This window comes from Mobula hypostoma, chromosome 8, assembly GCF_963921235.1.
Source record: "Mobula hypostoma chromosome 8, sMobHyp1.1, whole genome shotgun sequence".
In the NCBI taxonomy this organism is placed as follows: Eukaryota; Metazoa; Chordata; class Chondrichthyes; order Myliobatiformes; family Myliobatidae; genus Mobula; species Mobula hypostoma.
This window is the reverse complement of record NC_086104.1, coordinates 93,280,647-93,303,636: the sequence shown is the minus strand read 5'-3', so window position 1 is coordinate 93,303,636 and position 22,990 is coordinate 93,280,647. Positions and strand designations below refer to the sequence as shown.

At 40.1% G+C, this 22,990-nt stretch overlaps 1 protein-coding gene across 2 annotated transcripts in view; it reads right to left on the bottom strand.

Annotated features, from left to right (window-relative positions):
- The window catches only part of galm (galactose mutarotase), a 50,646-nt gene that overhangs the window by 23,813 nt on the left and 3,843 nt on the right, over positions 1–22,990 (bottom strand). For both annotated transcript variants that reach the window (XR_010018978.1, XM_063056351.1), the window contains exon 3: positions 340–546. Coding sequence is in view for 1 of the 2 variants with exons in the window: in XM_063056351.1 (XP_062912421.1) it covers positions 340–546 (207 nt within the window). In the remaining variant the exon portion in view is untranslated. The remainder of the gene's footprint in view (positions 1–339; positions 547–22,990) is intronic.

The following is a 22,990-nucleotide window of genomic DNA, read 5'->3' as shown; positions in this document are numbered from 1 at the left end:
TATTGCTTTTGAACTTACTAGATTAGATTATGTTTACTTGTCACAAGTACATCGAAATACTGAAACATACAGTGACATGCGTAGTTTGTGTGAACAACCAACACAGTCTGAGGATGTGCTGGGAGACAGCCCACAAGAGTTGCCACGTTTCTGGCTCTGGCATAGCACGGCCACAATTTACTAACCCTAACCTGTACGTCTTTGGAATGTGGAAGGAAATCCACGCGGTAATAAGGAGAATGTACAAATAGCAGTGGGAGTTGAACTAGGGTCAGCGGTGCTGTAAAGTGAAATGATAACTGCCACGCCATTGCGCTGCCCCAAATCAAATGAACATACATGTCCAGCTAGATTGAAGTAGGAATGGTTGGTCAGGTTTATTGGTGTGGTCTTGGTGGCTTCAGCCTTGTAGTTAATAGTCAGTTCTTTTCCATCCAGCACATAAGACACCGAGACTTTAAGCTCTCCAGGATATCCCTCTTCACCATCAGCACTCGTCATTGAAAACCTCACTCCATTGGGTAGGGCTTCAGGGGTCCAAAGGACCTGCAGTGAAAATAATAATGAAATTCACCCTAATTCACCCTAAGAAATTAAATAGAAACCAAAATTATCTACCAAGTTAGTCAACAAAATGGCTGTGAAAATTGGATTCGGATCTAATGTAGGTGCTGGGGAAATACAATCAACACACTTTGCAACAGTAAAAGACAGACTTGTATTTTATACAGAGGCTTCCTACAATCTCTAGACATCCAGGCACATTACAACAAATGAAATATTATGAAGTATAGATCAAAAACTGCAGATACTAGAAATAAACACAGATAATACTGTAAATACTCTGCAGGTCAGGCTCTAGTATGGAAGGAGAAACAGGGGTGTTGTTGAAGTTAATATTAACTGTTTCTCTTCCACAGATGCTGTCTAACTTCACAACCACACAGATGCTGTCACAGACTCATATGGCATGGAGTCAAGCTATCAGCCTCATCCATCCATATGGGCAAACCTCCCAATTCCCAGCACTTTGTCCATAGCCCTTTGTGCCTAAGAATTCAACTGTGCCTCTAAATATTTGTTAAGTGTTGTCAGTAACGCAGTTTTCACCACTCTATCTGGCAATGCGTTCTGCATACTCACCACCCTCTGGGTGAAGAAAGTTCTTCCTCAGACCCCATCTAAATCTCTTCCTCCTTACCCTAAATCTAGGTCCTCTGGTTTTATCTCTCTCGGATTCAAGTGAAGGTCTATATTATCTATATTCAATTGTATGTACTTCAATCACATCCCCTCCTCTGCTCCAGGGAGAACAGACCTAGCTTTTCCACTCCCTCCTCATAAATGGACTTTAATCCAGGCAACATCCTGGTGAATTTCCTCTGCAACCTCATCAATATCATGATTTCTTTCCTATGGTGTAGAGACCAGAACTGCACACAGTACTCCAGATGAGGTACAATCAAAGTCTTATAAAGTTGTATTTTATAAAATACACCTGATGAATGAATATGAAACATATAAGTATCTAGGATATCAACAAGCAAAGAAAATAGATCATAGCATGATAAAGGAGACTCCTGACAGTATTTACTTCAAGGATTAAGCAAATCTGTCAAACAGGACTCATCAGTAAAAATATAACAAAGGCACTGAACATTTTGTAGTACCTATATTAGCGTATCCTCTTGGCATAATATCTTGGTCTGAAACTGATATGGAAAATTTACAAAGAAAAATAAGAACTGAAATGACAAATATCAGAAAACATTATGTACATTCGGATGTACTCTACTTAGGACAGAAGGGGGAAGAGGAATAACAGATATTAAAAATCTACACCACAGTCAGATAAAACTTACAAGGATAGACTTTCATCAATGAAAACAGGAATCAGCACTCCATGCAAGCATATGCAATTCTGACAAGAAGTATACACCACTAAACGTAAATGAGCGCACAACACAAAAAAATGAACACATTATCCCTACTGAAGGAAAAGTTAACCAATGGAAGAGCATGGCCCTCCACGGAAGACATCCCCACAATCTGAGCAGACTAGATGTTGACAAGGAAGTGTCGAACGCCTGGCTCAGAGTTGGAGACCTCATCCCTGAAACAGAAGGGTTCCTTGTGGCAATACAGAACCAGGTGGGTAACATAAAAAATGTTCAAAAATACATAATAAAAGACCAACAAATTCAAGATGATAAATGTAGAAAACGCTGATAAAAACCAGAAATAATCCAACACACTGCAGGATCCTGTAACAGTTTAACACAATCTGATTACTTACATAGGCACAAACAAGTGGCAAACATCACACATCAACAGCTTGCTTTAAAATACAAACTCATAAATGAAATCACACCTTACTATAAATACAAGTCAGTTTTATAGTCAGAATACCACAATTATGACCAATCAGTTATTACAGATAGGATAATTCTTAATAACTGTCTGGATCTAGTAATATAAGATAAACAAGCAAGAACAACTTATTTAATAGATATAGCCATTCCAAACACACATAATTTACAGAAATCATGAAGTGAAAAACACCAGAAATGTGCTGAATTAAAAGAGGAAATTGAAAGACTTCAGCATGTGAACAAGGTATAACTGTCCTGATAGTAATATCTACAACTGGTGTCATCCAAAAGGCACTACACAATAACATTAAACAATTAGGACTACACAGTAATATCCATGTAAATCTTCAGAAAGCCACAATACTAAACATCACTAGGATAGTTTGAAAGTTCCTAGCAATTGACAAATGAGTGTGTTTCGCTCTGACCATACATCAGGTTTTACCAGCTTGTACTAAGAAAAAATAAACAAGGATGTAAATAAATAATACTGAGAACATGAGTTGTAGAGACCTTGAAAGTGAGTCCATTGGTTGTGAAATCAGGTCAATGCTGAGGTGAGTGATGTTATCCACGATGGTTATCCACCCAGGACATCTTCAGGGAACGATGTCTCAGAAAGGCAGTGTCCATTATCAAGGACCTCCAGCACCCAGGACATGCCCTTTTCTCACTGTTACCATCTGATAGGAGGTTCAGAAGCATGAAGGAACACTCAGCGATTCAGGAACAGCTTCTTCCTCTCTGCCATCTGATTCCTAAATGGACATTGAACCCTTGGACACTACCTCACTTTTTTTTAATATACAGTATTTCTGTTTTATGCATGTTTTTTTAATCTATTCACTATACGTATACTGTAATTGATTTACTTATTTATTATTGTTATTATTTTTATTTCATTTATTATTTTTTCCCTCTTCTATATTATGTATTGCATTGAACTGCTGCTGCTAAGTTAACAAATTTCATGTCACATGCTGGTGATAATAAACCTGATTTTGATACTGGCTCAGGAGCCTGATGGTTGAAGGGTAATAACAGTTCCTGAACCTCGTGATGTGACACCTAAGGCTCCTGTACCTCTTTCCCAATGGTAGCAAAGAGAAGTGAGCATGACCTAGATGATGGGTGTCTTTGGTGATGGATGCTGCTTTCTTGTGACAGTGCTCCTTATAGATGTGCTCAATGGTGGGGATTACTGATTACTGATGCAAATTACTGATCATGCCTCCCAAAACCACATCACTCACAGACATTACAAACAACAGAATCCCAGCAACGCTCCTCATAGGACACAACTGGTTATAGGCATTCAATCGCAAAAACAACCTTCCACCATCACACCCTCTCCTCTTGCCATGCCGATTTTGATCCAATTTGACAATTTGTCCTGGTTTCCACTGACCCTAAGTTACTGAGGATCATTGTCAACTCCTGCTTTTTAATTGCACTTGTGTAGTGCAGTGGCAGTTGTAGGAAAGATGAAGGAAAAAATAGAAATTCTTTGATTCTATAAAATCTGCACATAGTAAAGTGCTGCTAATCAGCAATGTTTGACAATAACCAGAATATAGACCAAAAATGCTAGACATGCTCAGAAGATCAGGCAGCGTCTGTGAAGAGGGAAACAAAGTAAATGTCAATAACTAAAATTACAAATATCTAAAGGTCAATTACCTTTTGTTTGAACTTGTTATTGATCTGAAATATTAACCTGCTTTTCTTTCTCTCCACAGATGCTGCTTGACTTGCCGAGTGTTTCAAACAACTTTTGTTTTTTTCCCCACAGATTTTCAGCATCTATAGTTTTTTTTTTCTTTTCCAAACCTGGATTAGGAATATTACACGAGGGATAAATACGCTTTCAGTGGCCACTTTATTAGGTACACCTGTATACCTGCTTGTTGATGCAAATATCTTATTAGCCAATCATATGGCAGCAACTCAATACATAAAAGCACTGAGACATAGTCAAGTGGTTCAGTTAGTTTGGAGTCTGATATTTGTAAGGCTAATAAAGAATCAGTGGTAGCAATTTTCTTTGATGTAGAGAAAGCTTATAATATGTTATGGACACAAGTGTTGCTGCTTAAAATGGAAAAGAAGGGAATAGGTGGTATAATGTCCAAATGGATTCATAATTTTTTATGTGACAGGAAGATTCAAGTTAGGGTGGGAACAACATTGTCTAAGGAGTATGAGGTAGAGATTGGGACTCCACAGGGGAATGTGTGTGTAGCCAACTCCTTTTTAATATTATGATTAATTATATTTTCTTAAATGTTGGCTCAGACGTTTCCAAATAATATGCTGATGATGGTGTAGTGTGGAAGAGAGGCAGGAATTTAAATTATATAGTTAGGAAAACACAGGCAACTTTTAATGAAGTAGAAAATGGGGATGTTGGCGGGGTGCAAATTATTTGTTTTTCTAAAAGGAACATTACACCCACAATTGATCTGAAGTTATATGGGTAAATCTCTTAAACAAGAGTCAGTGGTAAAGTTTCTAGGTAGATGGATGGACGAAAGGCTAACGTAGAAGGTGCACATGAATAAAATTTTAAATAAGTATAAAAAAGCCCCTTAATGTGCTCAGGTGCTTAGTTGTGTGTGATCGAGGTGTGAGTAGGAGGTCACTCAAACAAATGTATATTGTATTAATCAGATTGCTCTTTAATTATGGATGTCTTGCTTACGGGTCAGCTTCACCAGCCGCCTTAAATAAATTTCAAGCTCAAGCATTGAGATTATGTTGTGATGCTATTAAATCATCCCCAATTTTGGCATTACTGGTAGAAGTGTGTAAAGTACCTTTACATCTACACAGGTTACAATTACTAATGGATTACTGGGTTAGTGTAAGAGGACATAAAGTTGATCATCCATTATTGGCAACGTTAGTAGAGAGCTGGGGCACTGCATTCGTAAGGTGTCCAGTTTTGGTTGGATGGGAAATGAATGGGCACAAAGTCTTGGGTTGTTTAATGTAGATTATGTCCCAGTGTACCCCTTTCTGTCGCTCCTCCATGGTTTTCCCCTTTGCCTGTGGGTTGATAGCCTTTAAGGAAAGATCAAGGTGAAGAGTGATTGCTTATCAGTGGCACAGGAAATTCAGCAATATATTCAAGGCAGACATTATAGCCTCTTACATATCTTCCAGCGACAGGTCATTCTGGTGTTTCTGTTTCTTTTCCAAAGTTTCAGGTGACTATTAAGACAAGATTACCAGACAAAATCTCAGTATTCACGCCTGAGATGGTTGCTATCATTTTAGCCTTGGAATGGGTAGAAGAAGTACACTCTGATTATATACTTCTGAGCTCTGATTCGTTCTCGGTTTTGACATCTATTAAAATATGTATTTCAAACTGTAGGCCAAACATTCTTCTTGAGATTGGATAACATCTGTTGAGACTGCAGGATCTAGGCAGAGAACCATTTCTTATGGGTCCCTGCCCACGTAGGTATAGAAGGAAACGAGGTGGCAGACATTCTTGCCAAAGCAATCACTTAAAATCAAGAATGTAAATGGAGTCGTGCCTTTGTATAAGGGGGAGATGAAAGACATAATTAAAAAGTCTGTTTGATCACCGTGGTAACAAAGTTGGGATAAGGACAAGAAAGGATAGCAGGAACTCAAATGGGAGGTGGGTGTACCAGAAGGAAAGAAGTTATACTTACATGTTGATGTATTGGACATACTTGGTTGAATAATTTCTTCAGAATTGATATGCATGATACAGTCATTTTGTAGGGAATGCTCTTGTCAGGAAACGATGCAGTATATATTGTTTGAATGCAGTTTCTCTACTGCTCTCGCAGTGCGTATATACAAAGCTATTCAGTGAGTTAAACACACCTTCTCAAAAATCACCCGATATGGAAGCTTTCTTCAGGGTATTTACTGAGATCTTACTTGTGAAAAGATATTGCTCTTTCAAGGGCAAATAAAGAGAGGATGAACATGGATGTCTTTCCACTGTGCGCTTCAAATTGAATCCAAATTACCCGCAAGAAATGATAAAAAAAACATTTTACATACAAAATGAACTGTGCCTCTTAAGGCCAGAACACTTCCCACCTGCCATCCATAAGATGTCAAATTTAAATACTGAAACTAAAAATCAAATGATCACTTTCTTAAGTCTTTAGCAAAAGAAGAATAGTCTCCGAAACTGGTCTTGAAACAGTTTTACTACACAGTCTTTAACTGTTCCACTTCGAAAATACTGGCCTTAACAATGTTCCTTGTGGGAGTCAACAAGAAATGCTGAGCCAATTACCGTGAGGAGAGGGTGAGCTCATTAGCTTAGAGCCCTCTTGTGGAATGATCGACTGGGCTGAGGTCAGTAGGAATATAGTTCATTGGCTCTTCTGAGTTGATTGCTTGACATGTTGTGTTCTACTTTGTACATAAACATAGAATCTCCGTGTTTCATTGAATACATAAACGAACACAACCTTGCTGTCGCTAAAGAACTTTGTATCATCTAGTTCATTGTCCAGCTCTTCTGTTATTATCTCTACCATCTCAGATGCTAGAATAGCAGCACCAAGTTCAGGTTTTGGTATGGTGAGATCTTGTCTGTGAGCAAGCTCTGCCTTGCCCACAATTAATCCGATTTCATTATATCCAGTGTATTTGTGACCTTCAGGTATGCAACAGCAGCAATAGCTTTTGTTGACACATCACAGAAAATGCAGACTTCTTTCTTATGGGCTGCAGACAGTGGAATTGCTGTGTAGGTTCTTGGAATTTTTAAACCTTTAAGATCCTGAAGGGAAGAACACCACTGCCATCACTGATCAAGCTTCTCTTGAGGGAGTGGGACATCCCTTCTACAAGTATCCGAGGTCAACCTGCATCCCTGGATGCTGATTGGAGTAGCAGTACTCTAGAATCTCATTGTCCAGTTGGTGTCATGAAACTACAAGAATCTGACGTTGCCTCAATGATCATCTCTCCCTAGGAAGCTGTGGAACATTTGTTCGATATCTGTCTGTCATCACCGCAATGGACTCAGTTTTGAAGTGCACAAGGACCCCGAGCAGACTGGACTGTCATTGAGGTGTAAACCATGCGAGAGCACATTGCATATTGTTCAGTGATATGCTTTTGAACTGTGCACTTCAATCAAGGGCAATTTGTTTTTCAGCAGGTTTCTGGGGTTGGTAAACACCAATATCGGGCAAACACCAGTTTTCTTTGTTAGGATTTGGTGGAGGAGCTAACTCAGCATAATTGTTCCTGAAGAGACTCTCCATGAACTCCATGTAATGATCTTTCATTTCTGGATTCCTTCTCAATGTGCAACTGAGGGACATGAGTCAACTAAGGACCCGTCCCCTGTTATTTAGTAGGAATTGTCATGGCGAGCAAAAAGGAAGGTGAGCTACCCAACAGTTTGACTTGCTTTTGCTAAACTCTTTTTCTTTATGATTCAAAGGAAGACCTCATCTTCAATGGAAGATGCCAGCTTATAATCATCTTCCAAGTGACAGAAGACCAGCTTGCCTAAATCTGCTTGTGCAGGGGTAAATATGTCGGGCACTTAGACGACTTACTAACAATCCTTTCTTTCATAGAGATTCTACTCTCACATGTCTGAAATTACTTGGGGACCATGTCTCCAAGCTTAAGTATGCTGATAGTGGGCTGATGAGCACCATCAAGGCACACCTCACCCACTATGACCCAACCCAGGCCCAGTTGTTGGGCATAAGATGCACTGTGGTGACTATTGCACTGTTCACGTGTGCATGGATGGTGTCTCTGCCAAGCAACAGTAGAATCTCAGCAGCACAGACAAGTAGGGGAGCTTGTCAAATATGTCGTTAAGATGTAAATGACTATGTGCAGCTTCAGGAATTAGAATTTCATTTCTGTTGCACTCAATGAGGGTAGCTAAGGGTAAGTAGACCTCCCCACTTATTAACTCCATGACAAATCCATTGGCTTTTCTTTTGGCACTTCTGATCTTCCAGAATAAGTATTTAAAGTGTATAGGGAAACAGGACTTGGTGAATACTGAATATGTCATAGAATGTTAATTTTGCCAAAAACACAATGCTCTGATCATCTAATCTCACGTGTGCTTTTATTTTTTGCTGAGGATTTCCCTTTGGGTAGATGTTGGCTAGAAACACTTAGAGCACGATTTGCCTTGGAAGCCTTTCCTGCATACCTCTGTACATTAGTAAGTAGCTACATTTGATGGATGCTCAACTGGCTTACCGCTGTGCTCCACTGTAGGTGTGCTAGAACCAGTAGTAGCCCAAAGCATTGGCCCTGAAAGAACAGTTGTTATGTGTTGGTGACTGTTGAACTCAGTGCATAGAAACATAGAAAATTGGTGCAGGAGTAGGCCATTCGGCCCTTCGAGCCTGCACCGCCATTCAGTATGATCATGGCTGATCATCCAACTCAGAACCCTGTACCTGCCTTCTCTCCATACCCACTGATCCCTTTAGCCACAAGGGCCATATCTAACTCCCTCTTAAATATAGCCAATGAACTGGCCTCAACTGTTTCCTGTGGCAGAGAATTCCACAGATTCACCACTCTCTGTGTGAAGAAGTTTTTCCTCATCTCGGTCCTAAAAGGCTTCCCCGTTATCCTCAAACTGTGACCCCTCGTTCTGGACTTCCCCAACATCGGGAACAATCTTCCTACATCTAGCCTGTCCAATCCCTTTAGAACGTCATACGTTTCAATAAGATCCCCCCTTCAATCTTCTAAATTCCAGAGATTATAAGCCTAGTCGATCCAGTCTTTCATCATATGAAAGTTCTGCCATCCCAGGAATCAATCTGGTGAACCTTCTTTGTACTCCCTCTATGGCAAGAATGTCTTTCCTCAGATTAGGGGACCAAAACTGCACACAATACTCTAGATGTGATCTCACCAAGGCCTTGTACAACTGCAGTAGTACCTCCCTGCTCCTGTACTCGAATCCTCTTGCTATGAATGCCAGCATACCATTCACCTTTTTCACCGCCTGCTGTACCTGCATGCCCACTTTCAATGACTGATGTACAATAACACCCAGGTCTCGTAGCACCTCCTTTTTCCCTAATCGGCCACCATTCAGATAATAAATCTGTTTTCCTGTTCTTGCCACCAAAGTGGATAACCTCACATTTATCCACATTAAATTGCATCTGCCATGAATTTGCCCACTCACCCAACCTATCCAAGTCACCCTGTATCCTCTTAGCATCCTCCTCACAGCTAACACTGCCGCCTAGCTTTGTGTCATCCGCAAACTTGGAGATGCTGCATTTAATTCCCTCCTCTAAGTCATTAATATACATTGTAAACAACTGGGGTCCCAGCACTGAGCCTTGCGGTATATGATAGCTTTACAGTTTTTTGCTTGGTGTACTGTTTGAGCACAGCACTTAAAACATATTTAGTGCCCCTTTAGAAACCATCTTTGCAAGAAATATAAGCAGTATTTCTCTGAATACTCTGCATTTCCTTAAGGGATAAAGTTTCTTACGGACTGGGTTTTGTCTGAAGTTTCTTATGGACTGGGCATCATCTATCAAGGTTCATGATAGAGTTTTCTACTTCAGTTCCGTTAACCTTGATAGGGGTTTTGGTTTTGCATGCATTTGCTGGAGACCTCTCTTTGAATGAGGTGTTGCCGGAAGTAGAGCACAAACCTAGGGCATTTCGCATTTCTGCGTGGCGGCACAAAGGATGAAAATGATGGATAGGGGGCAAAATGCTTTGTTTTATACTTGAACCCTTCAATTATCCACTGTTCTTGCATAAGGTTCAGTAATTTCTCCACTATAGGATTTATTCCTCTTGCTGGGTCCAAGAAACTCAGACCTAGTAGGTAACCTTCATCTTTTGCAGTTCTAACAACAGATCTTCAAGTTCTAGTAGCTTCCACGGTTCTTTGTCTGAGAGCTTTGGAAAATTATCCAGTCTGCTGAACAGAGATTCTTCGATTGCCTGTGGACAGCCATTGCATTTGACCATTCTCTGCCACAGCATTTGTTAACCCTTAGCTGGATTATTAATGTGAACTACTCTAACTCCTCTTGCATGTTGCAGTGACTCCCCACTTATAGAGAAGGTCTAGTTCTTTGGTAGGTTTGGGTTTAGTCCTTCCACAGCATTGAGAAAGCTTGACTTCCAGGACGGATAACTGGCAGACTGAATGTCAAACACTTATAGTCCTGCTGTGACCAGGTCTCCTGTGAGGTGCAAAGGAAACATCCAATTGCTAAATTGAGATCTTGGGGATAGACACAGTTTAACATGGAAAGTTTGTTAGAACATCACTCCACAATATTTGTCTAGCAGGAGCCTGCAGAGGTGTAGCAGGTGCAGGAGTGAAATTATAAAGGAAATTAGAAACACAGTAAGGGTACACTTGAAAGTGACACAATCAGAGATCATAGCAAAATGTGGAGGAAAAGAAAGTTAATAAAGGCAGGAGCAAGACAGCAGCTTGGTTGTGGAGTTGAAGACATGCATATAATTCTGAATGAACACTTTGCATCTGTCTTTACAGAAGAGGGATGAGTAAGCCATTAATATCGATGAGGAATGTGATATTTTGGAAATGATAGCCAGAGAATAGATTTATTAGTGTGCTCAGCAAGTTTAAAAGTGAATAAGTTATGAAGCCAGGACAAAATGCATCCTAGACTAATGAAAGAAAGGAGGAAATAGACTGGAAACACGAGGAAATCTGCAGATGCTGGAAGAGACCGGGTTCTGTCTTTAATTATCCAGTGCTGTTTGACTATAGGTGTAGTGTAATAGGAATGGAAGGTTACTGTTTAAAAAGGGAGAAAGGAATGGACTGAACAACAACAGGTCTCTCAGTCTGACATCAGTCACAGGAAAATTGCTAAGTAAAACTCTGAGGAGTGCATACATCAGCAGTAAGACAGAGACAGGACTGTCAGCATGGTGATCACGTCTGGTGATGTTATTGAATTTTTGAGGACTTAACAATGAGTATGAATAAAGTTACAACATTTGATGTAGACTTCATGGAGTTCAGTGAGGCACTTGAGAAAGTCATACATGGCAAATCAATCAAGGAAGCAAGTAGTATTTGAAGGAAAGTGGAAGGTGACTTAAAATCTGCAAATTATGAGAAAACAAAGGCTAATGGTTGTTGAGAATTTTAGTAATTGGAGGGTTGCATGTATTAGAGTTGTATAAGGCCCTTTACTCTTTGTAATACATATAAATGATCCAGATTTAAATACAGGAATTGTAATTATGAAGCTCATCAATGGTAGGAAACTTGGTAGTGTTTTGATGGTACAAAGTTTTACAATACAATCAAAACTATCAATGAACTGACTCAGTGAAGATGAAAGCAACAAGCACAATTCAGTATGGAGAAATGTGTGGTAATACAAGGCAAACAAGATAAGGGTAAATGGTCAGGTACCAATAAGTGCAAAAGAACAGAGGGATCTTGAAGTATCATGTCCTCAATCCTTCAAAGTAATAGATCAGAAAGATAAGTTGGTCATAAAAACATAGGGATCCTTTCTTTTTTTGATCAAGACAATGTATACAAGAGTCATGCTAGAACAAGAGAAAAATATAGTTCAGCAGCAGCTAAAATCCTGTACACATTCTGATCACCATGCTAGGAAGGATATGATTGCATTAAAGAGAGTGCAGAGAACACTTACATGGAAGTTACCTGGGCAGGAGAGTTACTGTTATAGAGAGAGATTATCTAAGCCGGGCTTGTTTCCATTGGCACAAAAGAGATGCGGAGGATATTTAATGGCACAGAAGTATGAGGGCCCATGCAGTGTAATCAGAAAGAGCTTAGTTCCTTTAGCTGATGGAACCATAATTAGGCAGCCCAGATTTAGACTAATTGGTGGTAGGAGTATAATAAAGCTGATGAAAATTATTATGCTCAACAGGGACTGGGGTACTAGAACTTACTATTTTTCTTTTGCACTACTTATTTAATATAATTATTCAATGCACACACACACACTTACTGTAATTCAGGTTTTTTCTATATTTATCATGTTCTGTAATGCTGCTGCAAAGTTAACAAATTTCACAACACACGTTGTTTCTGATTCTGAAAAGGTGACGCAGGCGGAGGCCCTCACCACATCTTTAAAGCAGCTACATGTAGATCTGAAGAGTCATAAATTATGGGACTAAGGACCAAAGGCTGAGAGATGGGATTAGCCCGACATTCACTTTTGGGTGGCATAATACGACAGACCAAATGGCTTCCTTGTGCACAGGCACTGAAAATTTCTGTCGTTGTGTGACAGCTTCCACAGTAGGTTTGCTGATAGTCATTCCTCAACTGACATCACAAAACACCAGATATGACTATTATTTCATTTTTAATGCAGAAGATTCTGGAAATGCTGAAAATCTAGAGTGACACACACAAATTGCAGCAGGTCAGGCAGCATTTAAGGAGAGGAATAAACAGCTGACATTTCAGGCTGAAATCGTTCATCGGGACTCTTTATTTCTCTCTATAGATGCTGCCTGACTGCTGAGTTCCTCCAGCATTTTGTATGTTATCTTAGCCTTCCTTGAGGGAGATTTTAATGTACAAATTGGCTGCTGTGATCCTGACATTAATCCATTACTACTGCTCTAAACCATTTCATTGGCTATTAGGGATTCCAGCATCCCTTCATGCTGTGGAAGCAGCCACACGACAAATGGAAGATTTGTTTTTTTGGCACTGCAATCTATCTTTTTGCAAAGCAATGTAATACAGCTTTGTAAATGAAATCTGCCTACATGTGCAAATCCTGTTTGCAATGAGGCGGAAGGCACTTGGGTATGTTATCTACAACATCTTGTATTTCCACTGCAATGCTGTTTTTGTGTGTGGTAAAAGATGTGATATCTGACATAAATCTACTGAGCAACAGCACAGTGTCAATGTGCAAAATCAATTTGTAGCAGGCTCTGCATGCAATCTGAAGCACCTGGGGTGCACACAGTAGAGGTTTGTCAGATCTTATATTCCAATAGCATATGCTTTTAATGGAAACTTACTTCTAATTGTGCACTTTCTAGGGTTGCAATACCTGTTTAATGACCAAAAAGTCATAAACGCAGGACAGATGCTGGAAATCCAGTGCAACACACAAAATGCTCGAGAATCTCAGAACGACAGGCAGCATCTATGGAGTGGAATAAACAGTCGATGTTTCGGGTACTGAGTACCTGGCCTGCTGAGTTCTTCAGTGTTGCACCAAAAGGTCAGATTGTTTTTTATATATCTGTCCAAATCTGGGATATCATGAGACATTTACAAGATTCTATGCACCGTTTTCTTTTGTAAACTCCTTAAGTCGTTACTCTTGCCTGATTTTTTTTTACCAGCATTGACTGGTTCTGACAAAATCAAGTCATCAGTTCTGAAGAAAGGTCTTGGCTCAAAGCTCCGACTTTTCACTTCCCTCTATAAATGCTGCCTGACCTGCTGAGCTGCTCAAGCACTGTTTTGTGTTGCTCTATATTTCTAGCATCTGCGGAATCTCTTGTGTGACAGTGACCACTATATGCTCACAGTAATCTAAAACAAAAGCCATACACAATACTGTGGTTCTTTTTGCTGCTACTACCACGGGCAAGTCAAATGGAGTAATATTTTCACGCACAACAATCTCAAAAATCTACAGAGAATGGCGCGAAAAACAAAACTCATCCAGTGAACAGCAGTTTTGTGGGCAAAAAGGTGGCTTTTGTTCTCTAAGTCTTTCTCAAATTGGCGCTGGAGAACTGCAAAACTTAACAGCTACTTTATTAGGTACAAGCAACACTTAATAAAGTGACCACTGAATGTATGTTCATTGTTTTCTGCTGCTGTAGTCTATCCACTACAAGGTTCGACATGTGTGTTCACAGATGCTCTTCTGCACACTACTGTTGTAACACGCGTTTATTTGAGTTACAGTTGCCTTACAGTCAGCTTGAACTAGTCTAGCCATTCTCCTCTGAACTCTCTCATTAATTGAAAAATAATTTCAGAGATGGTAACAAAATACTGGAGATAGTCAGCAGCACAGGCAGCATCTGGAGAGTGATCAGATTCCTGCATCAGACAACATATCCGATGTTGGGCAGAGGCACTCTAGAATCGTGGTTGAAATGACTGCATAAGAAGGATCTCTCTCCACAGATTATTCCTGTCCTGATGAATATTTCCACAATTGCTTTTATTTCAGATTTCAAGTATTCGGTATTTATTCTGTGGCATTTTCTAAAACGTGTTCAGGAGAATTTTCTTCATGTGTGGCCTTACATGCTTAACCAGCAGCATATACCGCTGGGAAATGAGTTGACTTTAATGCAAAAGAAACTCAGCAGGCCGGGTAGCATGGCAAATGAATGATCAACGTTCCTGTCAGGACCGTGCATTGAAATATTAAGTTATTGTGGAGAAGGATGATGATGAAACTAGAATAAAAACAGCTAACAGGAGAAACTAGTTTTAATGAATTGACAGAGGATGTGGTAAGCAAATACCGACAGGTGGATAATTTTTATTATTCACAGGATGTGGGTGACTCAGGCAAGGTCAGTATCTCATTGTTCTGCTGTAACTTCCCTTTGAATTGAGTGGCTTGACAGACCATTAGAGGGCAGTTAAGGGTTGATTGATCTCAACAGATTTGCTGTGTACAGGCCATACCTGTTCAGAAATAAAAGCAATTGTAGAAATATTCATCAGGACAGGAATAATCTGTGGAGAGAGATCCTTCTTATGCAGTCATTTCAACCACGATTCTAGCGTGCCTCTGCCCAACATCGGATATGTTGTCTGATGCAGGAATCTGATCATTCTCCAGATGCTGCCTGTGTTGCTGATTATCTCCAGTATTTTATTATCTCTGAGATTATTTTTCAATTAGCAATTTAAAGTCTCCCTTTATCTTTACTGTCAATAATTTCTCTGCAGTTCCTGTCTCCTTTGCAGTACCTGGGCTCCCCTAGTGTTTCTGAACTTAATAGAACAGAATGAAGGCATTTTTTCCAGCCCAGCACACAACTTTACTGCACCACAATCTCCCTTCAACCACTCCACTCTCTCCACTTCTTCATGGTGCATGTTTTGACACACAATACTGGATAAACAGAAATATTCTCCAACTGTATACACTATACACTGTCCTAATCCCTGCCACAAACCAAACTGAGTTCTCTACCCAAATTCCACCCCTCTGCCTGGCAATTCCCTGAAAGTGAATCAAACATTGTTGTCATATTTAAGCCAAAAATATCTGCCAACTCCATATCCCTTCCATACAAGAAAACCTCCTTCCATTTTCAGAACAACACCTTATTCCATACCACCTCCATTAACGGATGCTGAAATCCTCACCTATGCGTTTGTTACTTTACTCAGCTGCATTGGCCTTCTTATTGCCTCAAATTTATAAGTTGTACCCTTGTTTTAAAGTTCCTCCATGACTTTGTCCCATCTTCGCTCCCAAATTAAAGTCCTTTGAGATTCTTCACTTCTTGACTCTCATTTACACGTAAGATACTTAGCTAAACATTTGCCTGCTTAGAAAAATTAATTAGAAAATTCCATAATTCCATCCCTAACTGCCTCTCCTATTTCCTATAAACCACCTTTCTTGTTAAAAATAAAACTACGTTTTTCATTGTCTGTCCTAATATGTTCTTAGCAGAGAAAATATGAGATTGGGATATACAATATTCCTGTCAAACATTCCTGGATATTGTAATTGATTATGGGCCATTTCCATATTTTTCCTGTATTGTTTCTCCACTTAGTTGAATATCCCCTGGTCAATAAAAATCTGTCAATATTACTGAGATCTTCAGTGAAAACATATCCTTTCGGAGGGACAAATGCCGATTTTTATTACCCACCTGTGGAAAAATGCTTTCTCAACTCCACTCCCATCTGACCCAGCTCCAACTTTTGAGATCATGCCAACATTTAATAAAAGTTTAAACATGTAAATGAAGAAATAGATATCAGGGCATGCTGAGCATATGAGATAGCCACTTCTGATTATTTGAGAGGTAACACTCATTACGGACCGATTAGGTTGAATTACCCACTACTTTGTAGTCTCACCACTACAAATCTAACTCCAAATGTTTGTTCAAATGTTGGACTTGAAGGTTATAATACAGTTCGCTCTGATACATTAAAAAGTGGTATCGAGATTATTGCACATTTGCTGGTAACCGTGCTCCTTCAACGTCAAAATGCAGCCCGATCTTGCAAATACAGAGTTACTGCAGGTGGGTGTAGTGTTCAACTGCACTTATAAACGTAACCTTTCGGAGTGACTCAAAGCCACAGACACTGTGGCCTGACATTTCTATTACTTGCTACCATTGCATGTTTTAAAATGATTCTAGAAATAGGTTCTCATTAAGCACCGATATAGAGACGAGCCAATCTTTCTATATTCTTATTGTCATGTAACCCTACATGTGCACCCATATGCTTTCTGAACTGCAAATACATGCGGTGGTGTTTGGAGGGAGGAGGTTACAGTCATCTGTAAATGCTAGCACAGCATTTACCCCGAGTATTAGAGACGGGAAGGTGCTGGAGGTTAGAAAGGCTTTTCTGCCCATCCCATCCAAATCTATCTGTCACTTTCCTCCTCACCTTACTTGCCTTTATTCCTTCAACTTATTCTCTCCCATCCCCTACAACTCCTTCTGACTATTTGACAATAAGGGTTAAGTTTATGGCACACAATCAACCTGCAGCCTATGGTTGGGATATGGGAAGAAACTAGAACACCCAACAGAACACAAATGGGGAGAAGGTACAAATTCCACACAGAAAGCACAGAGTCATAATTAAAACAGAGGCCTTGAAGCAGTGAGTCTGTAGCCTGGCTATGCCCAGAGTACTACATTTATCTGACCATGTTCTCAGTCTGTGGACAGTGTGCCTGCTCTTCTACTTTGACCCCCGCATCCAAAAATTCAATGAGATCCTCAACTTCACCCAGCAGTCTCCAAATATATTGAAGTATCTTTCATTACTCCCAATTCTAACAATGTGATGCCACTTATCACATCCTCATTCGCCTTCTCCTTTGACCTCTAAGAGGGGACCAATCTCTCTGTGATCCCTGATGCTCTCCTCAATTGCTCCAGGAACCACTGTGCTTCTGTGATACTTTCCAATGTGAGCACATGAAATACAACCTGTCTGCACTTGAAAGGCAAAAGGCAAATTAGCTGTAATGCACATATGAATGTCCCACAGTTGTGAAAGGCCATGTTTTAATACAAGACTTTTCACTGATAACTGCAACACCCTATATTGCTCATACCACCCCACCCCCACCAAAAAAACTTTCCTCTCATTGGGAGAAGCCCCTTCCAAGGAATGAACTAACAAAACTTGGAAATGTTAATGATACTTCTGCCTCATTGCTAAATCCAGGCACTCCATACCCCACTGCACTGTGGGCATTAGGGATCACTCTAAGGACTGCAGCAGCTCACCACCTTCTGAAGGACAATTAGGAATGGGCAATAAATGCTCACGCAGCAAGTGATGCCAAATCAGACATATGATTTTTGAAAATGTTTTGCTTTCACTTACATTCTTCCCATTCTACTCTTTACCTTCAGGTTTGTTGTTTTTTCAGTTAAGCATATAGATACTCAGCAGGTGTAGACATACCAAGCCTGCTGAAAAATGCTCTTTGTTCTTCCATCCTCACACTGGTTTGGTCAAGCATGGCTGACAGTACCAAAGTATGCTCGTTTATCCATTCATTTCTGGATGACCTTAGAATGTGAATTTGACCCGCAAGCTCCAGTCACTTGTTACTTTAATTCCATGTCCTCAGCCTCCCACACTGTTATAATTCAAATCAATCAATCAAAATCAACTCTTAGCCTTTTAGGCAAGGCAAGTTCAGAACTAGCTCGATGTGATTGTGAAAGATTGAACAAGTTATTCAAGATATCCATTCAAATATGTTTCTGAGGTATAAAGATGTGAAGATAATGACTGTATAACGGGGAGTAATCGGGGGCGGGGGAAGTAATGGTTTTAGCATCAAGTACAGGGATAATTGTGAAACTGAACATTTCTGGAGGAGGAGAAATGTCATAAGTAGAAAGCCAAAAATGAGATAGTTGGGATCATGGGAGTGCAGTTACAAGTCTGTTTAAAATCCTCTAATGCTACTTCTTTCCTCACTCAAACCACATACCTCCATTAAAACCACTTCCTGAGTACAGAAGGCAGCAGCGGGTCCGTACGCTGAAAAACAGCTTTGACCAGTGGCCAAACTGGATATCAGAAGTTTTGAGAGGAGGGTACTTCAATCAAATCCACTGCCCAAATACTAAAGGCAGTAGCAGGTCAGTACAGTGCAAAAAAAGGTGGGGGGTGGGGGGTGACCTGACAGAGGAACATTAGAACAGTAAAAAACCTTTTGACAAGAACAGGCCTTTCCCCTATTCACATAGTGTGTTGAGATAACTATCGAGTTTAGATTTAAAAGTCTCTAAGGTACTACTCTCAACTACACAACTTGGAGTTTGTTCCATCTGTCCACAACTTGCTCTTTTGTGCTATGGAGGCTAGTACCCAAGATGGAGCTGATTAATTTTATGAATTTCTGTGACTTTTTTCGGTCCTGTGCAATAGCTTCCCTCCCCCATCCCCCGTACCAGAGGAGTGATGCCGCCTGTCAAAATGTTCTCCATTGTACCTCTATAGAAGTTTTTGAGTGTTTTAGTTGACAAACCAAATCTCCTCAAACTCCTAATGAAATATAGCCACTGTCTTGCTTTCTTTGTAGCGGCATTGATATGTTGGGACCAGCTTAGATCCTCAGAGATCTTGACACCCGGGATCTTGAATTTGCTCACTCTTTCCTCTTCTGATCCCTCTATGAGGATTGGTTCAGGTTTCCTTATCTTACCCTTCGTGAAGTCCACAATCAGCTCTTTCGTCTTACTGATGTTGCAAGGTTGTTGCTGCGACACCACTCAAAGAGCTGGTGTATCTCGCTCCTGTGCACCCTCTCATCTTCATCTGAGTACCAACAATGGTTATATCACCAACAAATGTACACATGGTATTTGAGCTACACTTAGCCACACACAGTCATGGGTATAGAGGGAGTACAGCAGTGGGCTAAGCACTCACCCTTGAGGTGTGCCAGTGTTGATCGTCAGCGAGGAGATACTATCACCAATCTGCACAGATGGTGGTCCTCTGATTATGAAGGTGAGGATCCAATTGAAGAGGGAGGGACAGAGGCCCAGGTTCTGTAGCTTATTGATCAGGACTGTAGGATTGATGGTGTTAAAACGCTAAGCGAAGGTCAACGAATAACATCCTTACATAGGTGTTTGTATTATCCAAGTAATCCAAAGCTGTGTGAGGAGTCATTGAGATGGTGTCTGCCATCTTTTGTGGCGAAAGGCAAATTGCAGTGGGTCCAGATCCTTGCTGAGGCAGGGGTGCATTCTAGCCATGACCGACCTCTCAATGCATTTCATCATAATATATCAATGATTTGGATGATGGAATTGATGGGTTTGTTGCAAAGTTTGCCGACAATATGAAGATAGGTGGAGGTTCAGGCAGTTTTAAGGAATAGAGAGGCTACAGAAGGACTTAGACAGATTAGGAAAGTGGGCAAAGAAATGGCAGATGGAATACAGTGTCGGGAAATGTATGGTCATGCACTTCAGTAAAAGAAATGAAAGGATTGAGTATTTTCTAAATGCAGAGAAAGTACAAAATACTGAAGCGCAAAGGGACTTAGGAGTCCTTTTGCAGGATTCCCTAAAGGTTAATTTCCAGGTTGTGTCTGTGGTGGGGAAAGTAAATGCGATGTTAGCATTCATTTCAAGGGGACTAGAGTATAAAAGCAAGATGTAATGTTGAAATTTTATAAAGTATTGGTGATGCCTCACTTGGAGTATTGTGAGAAGTTTTGGAGCCTTATTCTAGAAAGGATATGCTGAAACTGGAGAGGGTTCAAAGGAGGTTCACAAAAATGATTCCAGGGTTGAACAGCTTGTCAAATAAAGAGCGCAGGTTGGCTCTGAGCCTTTGTTCACTAGAATTCAGAAAATTGAGGGGTGTCCTTATTGAAACCTATCAAATGGTGAAAGGCTTTGATGGAGGGGATGTGGAAAGTTTGTTTCTTATGGTGGAAGAGTGCCAAGACCAAAGAACACAGCCTCAGAATAGAGGGGCATCCTTTTAGAACAGAGATGAAGAGGAATTTCTTTAGCCAGAGTGGTGAATCTATGGAACTCTTTGCCACAGGCAGCTGTGGAGGCCAAGTCTTCATGTATATTTAAGGCACAGGTTGATAAGATTCTTGATTGGTCAGGACATGAAGAGATACAGGGAGAAGGCAGGAGATTGAGGCTGAGAGGAAAATTGGATCAGCCATGATGAAATGACAGAGCAGATTCAATGCGCTGATTGGCCTAATTCTGCCCCTATATCTTATGGTCTTATGGTTATCTCCTATCTTCTTGTGTTCGTTTAAGGGAACCAACTGCTAATTTATATGCAAACCCATATATGCTCAGCTTACTGAACTCCTGGAGAGATCCAGGACATTAATGGGAGTAAAACTTATGGATGTAGGAAATGCTTTTTGCTCTAAGTCAGTACAGTAAGCAAATTAAATGTCAGGAATATCATACATTTTTCCTCAGTATCAGGCATAATTCAATTTATTGATATGAGACAACAGATGCTCTAATTTGGAATAAGCAGAGGTAAGTTCAAAGGAGATGGATGAGGGCAAGTTTGTTTTTGCACAGAATGGTGGGGCCAGGGTTGGTGGTATATTTAGAGTCATACACACACACACAGGATCCTGGTTAATTGGGCCATCAGTTAATCAGGGCATTTACAATCAATCAAAAGAACACATCAGTGTACACTGAATGAATTCCTCCATCGATAACTATCAGGAACTAATACACAGTTCTATAGAACGGTATTAGTTTGGGTAGTGTTCAAATTTGTCCTGAATTTCATTCAAATACATAATTTGTTACTCAGTTAAATTGTATTTTGTTGTTTTTAAACCTTTTTAAGCTATTCCTGATGTAACCCAATTAACTGAAATCTACTGTACATCGGGACCAGTACATTTTGGCCCAATTAGCTGAAGTTTCATGGAAATAGTTAAAACAGGAAAAAAAGTCAAGTACTGCACACAAAATGCTGGAGGTCCTCAGCAGACCAGGCAGAATCTATGGAAAAGAGTAAAAAGTCAGCGTTTTAGGCCAAGGCCCTTCATCAATCCTGATGAATTGTCTTGCCCCTAAATGTCTTTACTCTTTTCCATAGATGCTGGTTGGCCTGCTAAATTCCTCCAGCATTTTCTGTGTATTACTTTGATTTCCAGCATCGGCAGATTTCTCGTTTGTGATTAAAAAAAAGACACACTGAGTAACAAATTACATATTTAAATGTAATACAGAACAAATTAGAACACTACTAATAGTACTACAGTACCATAAAATTGTGTAATAATTCCTAATTTTTAAATTAGAAATTCATCCAGTGTACACAATTGACAAAATCAGCGGAGACACCTAGAGCAGGTAATGGACTGCCTTCATACAATGCTATCGGCGATTGCATCCTCCACATCTTCACTTTCAGTGTTAACATTTAAATTGATTGTTGATGCCCTCAAGTTCTTTGCAGGTCCTACCTTGTTGAAGTAGTGAAATAGTTTCATTTTCACTCTCAGCCGTATCTGGCATCCCCAAGCCTGAATGCTTGAAATCACAGTAAGCAAGATTGTTTGGAATTGTCTTACTGCTTATTTCTCACCAACAAAATCATTATCGACAAAAAATCAGTGTCAAAAATCACTGTTTTTGAACACAAACACAAGCAACTGACACTATTTAAAAACTGTTCACTTTACGCACAGTGTAACATCTAACAGCCACACAAGTCCGTACGACTGACACTGGTTAGAATCTGTATGGCAACAGTCTCCGGTCCTAATTAAGTGGCATGGTGTCCCAAATAAATGAAGGGAATCCTGGTGATTTCCCCAATTACTTTTTGTTCTTAAAGAGTTGTCCCGAATACCCAAAAGGAAAGACTATGCTTACAATAGTGAGTGCAGTGAAATTTTACCACGTTGATTCTTGAGAAGACAGATTTTGCTGTATAACGAAAGGTTAAGATAACTGCATCTACATTCTTGAATTTAGAAGAATGAGGTAATCTCATTGAAACATACATGTGATAATATCATTTTGTGACTATCTGCATTGTGTGTAACCATGTGTTCTGAGTTTTGCACCTTGGACTCCAGAGGAATGATGTTTTGTTTCGCTGCATACACATGTATGGTTGAACGACAGTGAACTTGAACTTGAATATCTGGATTCCACACTCAGATCTGTGGCACGTTTTATTGTTGGCCCCTTTATTTATGGGTTGTCTTGAATTTTCTTTTCCTAACTGTCCCACATCTCCTACATGCCTTTCTTCCTTTCGTACACAAGAACCGGTTCTGTCCAGTTACACTGCTTAACTTGAATCTTCTTAACAGCTATGCGGGAAAACACATAGCTTACTAGTCCAGATGGGGGCTTTG